General features: G+C 37.7%; 1 protein-coding gene across 1 annotated transcript; it reads right to left on the bottom strand.

Annotated features, from left to right (window-relative positions):
• Positions 1-251: 251 nt before the first annotated feature.
• LOC114741209 (E3 ubiquitin protein ligase RIE1) lies at positions 252-4910 on the bottom strand. Its single transcript, XM_028929461.1, has 5 exons — positions 4177-4910; positions 2793-2912; positions 1974-2106; positions 1720-1878; positions 252-835 (listed from the first exon to the last, which is right to left on the bottom strand). Exons 1-5 carry the CDS (start codon positions 4683-4685, stop codon positions 674-676), a joined length of 1083 nt encoding a protein of 360 aa, XP_028785294.1. The 5' UTR covers positions 4686-4910; the 3' UTR covers positions 252-673.
• Positions 4911-6000: the final 1090 nt, after the last annotated feature.

The following is a 6000-nucleotide window of genomic DNA, read 5'->3' as shown; positions in this document are numbered from 1 at the left end:
AAATGATTTTTTTATAAATAAGTTGAAGGTAGTATTACATTATTTTTTAGCAAATAGAAACCTCGACTGACAACAGCTTGAAGCTAAAGCTGTGTGTTTACTACTGTTTAGTACATCGATAGCAAGGAGACTACCTTTCCAAGAGGCAAGAGCTTCCAATATCTATGTATGAGAGAGAGCTTTCTCATCTCTATTCCTTTTTCTGTTACCATTTTACGACAAACGAGCCCAAAATGCAAATCATCCATCAATCATCAGTGAACAAGGAGGAATGGGATAGAAACCATGATAACGCTGTCAGAACGAATGTCAAGCAAGCATCTACGGCAAAATTATAAAAGAAATCCATGAGATCCACCATTCGAAAACTGGAAACTTGGACTAACTTCTTTTTCCCCTGTATGAAGAACTATTCAAGGCAAGCAAAAACAATAAACCTAAAAAATGACTAACAAAAAACAAAGTGAGGTACAATGGACAGAAGTCTCTCGCTTATTCACCAATAAATTCTCCAAGAACCTCTTCTCCTCTTCTCTATCTCCTCCATGGAAGCAGACAATGGCAGCAAAGTCCAGGAATTAAAGAGAACGTCACCTGTTCCTTGACTAGGCAATTATATCTACATATAGACAACAGCAATTGGAAAACCTGCTTGTTCTTTGTAAGCTTTTGTTCACACCTGGTCATTTCCCTTAAGAATATTGTACTTGCAGAGAGGACAAGTTGCATTCATTTTCAACCATTTCACAATGCATGTGGAATGGAAATGATGGTTGCAGGGTAGAGCGTTGAGTTCTACTCCATCCTCGTATGAAGTGAGACATATACAGCATTCCTAACAAGGGAAATCGCAAAACCAAAAATAAACCATTATGGAAACAAAAGCCTAGCAGTGTCTGTGCGTTTTTGTTAGAAGAAAGAGATATTCTTTTACATAAAAGGAACAAATACAAACAGAACATGTAGAGGAGAGATTGGATCTCTACCCTCAACAATGTTTCTTGCATGCGGGGCTTCCATAAAATAAGGCGGAAGGCATAACAACAAGCTCAAGTAGAAATAAACAAGACTACATATTACATTTTGAATTGATGTTAAATGAGTCTAGTGGATTTTTTTTTTTTTTTTTGGGCCAAAGTCTAGTGGGATGTTTAATCGACCATACTTCCAAAAGAAGCTGATATTTTGCTCTCATAGACACTTTATAGACTTTATACATCGAAGATCATGATAAGGTAGTGTTCTATTTTTTTTCTATAAATGAAAAGTTTTTCGCACTCATGTAGCATTTAAAGGTTGCATATTGCACCCTCCAGGCAAGATAATATATAATACTCATTAAAGAAGAAAACAGCAAAAGAAGGAAGCCTTTAACCCACTTGTTAAAATTTTCGGATGATAATACCTCTTATACTTTCCTAATTTACATTCAAGTTAACGGCTTCCATTTTTGGAAAGCATCAAACGACAATGCCTATTATATTAGGAGTGCCAACTAGCCAATACTCTAATCTACTAGACATTCTACACTATGAAGCATGTACAGAGCTTCTGGTTAAAAAAAAAGAAAAAAAGCTTGTACAGAGCTACTGCATTTTTAATGTGCATTGACAAATAAATGCATGATTAGGAATAATCCTTTTCATTTAAGTATAAATGGTGAGTTTCACAAGTAAGAGAGTGAAAGAATCCAATTATTATAAATCAGGACAAGCATACCGCATCTTCAGGTAGAAGTACTCTTTCATTTGCCAGGTACCCACTAGTCGTTTCTAAAGGAACCATTGATCCTGCTCCACCAGTAGGCTTTTCCTCATTGTTTAACATGCGAAACCTATATTTCGGGAGTAAGCTAAGATCTGCTTCTGATGCACCTTCCTATGTTCTCGCAGGAGGAAACAAAGATGACAATTAAAGGCCCACAACCATATGAAAATATGTCAGTTTAAAATGTAAATGATTGTATGTTGTACCTGTCCAGCAACTGCATAGAGAATAGCAATGATGCATGGCAAACAACAACAGAGGGCGATGCCAATCAAGCAGGCCAAAACAACACAAAAGATGGCAAAAAAGACATCAAATGCCAGAAAAACAACAGCCAACCTGTACAAATTCAAAACAGAGATCTCTTCAGTCGTTACCTAAAATTCAAAATTCATCATACAATAAACCAGTGACAGGAATTTGTGAAAAAACTTCCTCCGAGGTTCTTTCTAAGGGAACATATAGTTTCAAGAAAGATGATTTACAGATGCAAAGGTCATCCGTTTGCCTCTAACCAATAGCTTAAATTTTGGGGCATATTTTGACTAGAGTAAACCAAAAGAAAAGGGATACGCAACTGCTTCCTCGTATACTCGGATAGGTCATGCCAATTAAATAGGAAACAAAAAGACCAGCTGCTCATTCTCAGTAATCTAAATTTTCAAAGATGATATCCTGAGAACTAGCAGTTATAATATGCATAGAAAAGAGTGAATCATTATTGAAAAACTTGAAAGGAACATTATAAAAAGGGAAGATTAAATAGAAAAGGAGACAGGGAGGCCGTAATTTAATTTGTATTGTGACAATATGCACTAATTCATCATATAACGGGAATCATAAACTTTGGTGGAATTTCCGAGCGTGTGCCCACTAGAAAGAATGATCTTGACAAGTTTTATGCATATGAATTCTCCATACACACAATAATCATCAAACTTTGGGTGGTTAGTATGCATTTGTGCTTTATGAGACTATCTCGCATACAAAAGTTACTTGCAAGAGTTAATTGAAGAAGGCCATACCAATACAAACGTGGAGCATGTTGCAGAAGAGTCTCGCCACCTGAGATTACCCAATAAAAGCCAACTATCCACCAAAGGAATGAAACCATGGTATTCACTGATTCACATCGTTTCACGAACCTGACTTATAAATAATTGAATCAGTATATGCACGTAGCACAACTCAGTAAGAACACAATGATAAGACAGATTATATATTACCCTATAAAACAACGATAGATTAACATGTTTTTGGTAGACAAGAAACTTCAAACAACAACAGACGTTATATTTCACCTCCCAATATATTGAAATATCCACAAGTCTAGTCTTCAGATGACAGAGTAATTACAACATAAGGTCACTCGTACTCACTTTTTCTTTGCCAAAAATATGAAGGGAAATAATGAATTCGCTGAAACCTATGTAAAAATTAGTGGCAGTCTTAGATAATTTAAATTTTATATCAGAAATTGAGGATATATTTTGACAGTCTATTGTTTAGATTGTCCAGAATAATAAAGCAGACAAGAAGAACATGTCGTGATGAGAAAAAGCATACGAGAAGGAAGCTCATGAAGTTGAGTAGAATTGATGAGTTGCTGCATTGAAATAGGAGGGTCAAAAAGACAAGCGTCCAAAAAGCAGACGGGAAGCAGAGAGAATTCTTATTAACATTGGCTTGGGGCATTTTCTGATCTTCTCTACACTTTCACTCTCTTTTTTTTATTCACATCCATCTCATGTTCTCAACCTCCAACATCAGATTCCCAACTAAACTCATTTGCATGTCCTAAACAGCGACTTAAAAGAATGACATTTTCCAATTGCAACCAATAGCCTTTACAAGGTATCTACCTGGTTTTAGCCTGAGAATACATAACAAGGAGTTAAAAATACCAACACGGAACCATACCTTCTAGCTGAGCTGGAAGAGAAATCACATATTGCAGTTTGACATTTTTCAATATTCAGATTACAGTTGTTCCAAAGATGATCCAAATATAGCATGCCTTAACTTCTCATGGATCCTAGTAGCGTGATAAAGAAACTCCAAAACACTGTCCTCATGTTTATCCAGCAGTAAATTCTTTTCATGATTTCTCATTCCCACTTCCCTTCCAATTACTTTCTTTAAGTCCCAAAGTCTCAATGCAATCACATGAAAGTCCCTACCAAGCGAAACCCATTCTACATTCACATACAGGTGTTTGTGCCTTTCTGGTCAAGGACATTAGGTAAATTTATCTTTAAGGCTATATAATAAAGCTACAAAATGGAAAACCGTGTGTGAAAAGAAAGCATGGTGAACTTACTTGAAAATCTCAGCTCCAGGAGGAACATAATTGAAACTCTAAAAATCAACAAAAAGAACTGTAAAAACGAAACTAATAACACAACCCACCCAGCGCGAGACGAATTCAATGAACTCCCATCTCCAGTTTCATCGTCCTCGCTGTCGTTAATATCGTCGGTATTACGAGCTTCAATATCCCCTTCCTGAGCCCTCCGCAACCGCGAAATCCTCGCAGTCCTCCTCCTATACTCGAGCCACACAAGCACCACATGAACTAGGCACTGCGCGGCGTACCCACAGATCCAGAGCCGGATCGGCGTGTTAGGCTTCTCGTTGGTCGTCAAAAGAAGCATCACAACCGACACCACAACAAAGGCCATATTCCACGTGATGTCGAGAACCACAACAGGCCTGGAGTAGCCCCAATCAGCCCTCCGCTCCTCCAGTTCGCGAGCCGCAGTCTCCCGCACCAGCATGGAGGGTCCCCGACGGCCGACGGCGCGGCCGAGAAGGAGCGCGAGGGTAGGAGTCCTGGGGGCATCAGAGGAACCCTGGCGGGAACGAAGGAGAGGCGCGTGGGGCTCAGCCGCCGACGTGGGAGAACTTTCCGACGACATGGCTAGAGGGAGAAGGAATTGTGCATAATTGAAATGGAAATTGGAATTGAAAAAATTGAATTAGTGACAGTAGTAGTAGTGGCAGCAACAGGGAGTGACCCAAGAAATGGGGATTGGAGGCGTGGAAGCTTACGAGGTAAAGTTGTATAAAAAAGAGGGAAAAGAAAATGAAGGAAAAGAGCGGTTTCGGAGGAGGGATAGGGTCATAGGGATACGTTGACAGGTAGATAGAGGGAAATGGTCGTTGAAACTCCGGTTGGCCAAAACGAGCGTGTCTAGGGTTAATTAACCATATTCACCACTCGAACAAAACAATACTACTGATTACTGATTACTGACTACTCGTAGCAGAAGTCTACGCCCTTCTTGAACTCTTGAGGAGGGAGGGTGAGCATTTTTCGCAGGGAAATATCGTTTTTAAGGCAATCAGGGGAACAGGCCATAGCTTACAAATTACTCTTTCGATCCTGAATATAATATTTTTTTTATAATATAAATTATACTATAAAAAGGGTTTTATATTTAGGATTAGAGAAATATTAATTTATTTTAGTTTTGATGGTCTATGAAATAAATAATTCTTGAGCAATTATATGATTATGACAAATTATATACATACTATCATATTACAAATTATGACAAATTATTTTTCAGTTTCTTTATGATCTAAATGTTTTTTTAACAAATTTGTTGGTGTTTAAAGTTAAATTAGAGTCCAACTCATCCTAATTCAAACTGAATCAAGTTCCAAACAAGATGTAACCTTATCCATTGATTTTTTGTACTTGTAAACTCGAATCGGAAACTCTGAACTTGAGCCACTAATAATCTTTCTTTTAAACTTGTATCAAGTGAATTGGTAAACAACATCAAGTCATAGCCATGATCATTGCCGGGCCATTAAGGCCATGGCCTTTGGCCTCACGTAAAGCTTGCTCTTATCCCACATATTCCTTTATTGGGATATCTTCCATCAAGAAATTTTTTAGTAAGGCAGTGAGTCTTGATCATTTAGCAATTCTTATGAATAAAATCTCTGTGATTCTGTTCTTAAAATAGCTTTATATTTATTTTCTTTTTTTTTTAACTTTAATTATTGAATATATGTTTGCCAACCGCTAATGAGTGTACTCGTGATACAAAGACATGTTACGTGTCTAATTCTCTTTTGGGTATAATTCCCAGCTAGCTTCCTCCAACGAAATTAATGCTTTTGGACGACGTATGGATAAACAAAGACATGTCCATATCGATTTTTGCAGCTCAGCCCAACAAGTCAACATCCAGCGTCTTTGTCTGCATCTTTACTGAAATT

This window comes from Neltuma alba, unplaced genomic scaffold, assembly GCF_004799145.2.
Source record: "Neltuma alba isolate B1F8T4 unplaced genomic scaffold, ASM479914v2 tig00003318_pilon, whole genome shotgun sequence".
Taxonomy (NCBI): domain Eukaryota; kingdom Viridiplantae; phylum Streptophyta; class Magnoliopsida; order Fabales; family Fabaceae; genus Neltuma; species Neltuma alba.
Note: the sequence above shows the minus strand (reverse complement) of the source record. Positions and strands in the feature narration are given on the sequence as shown.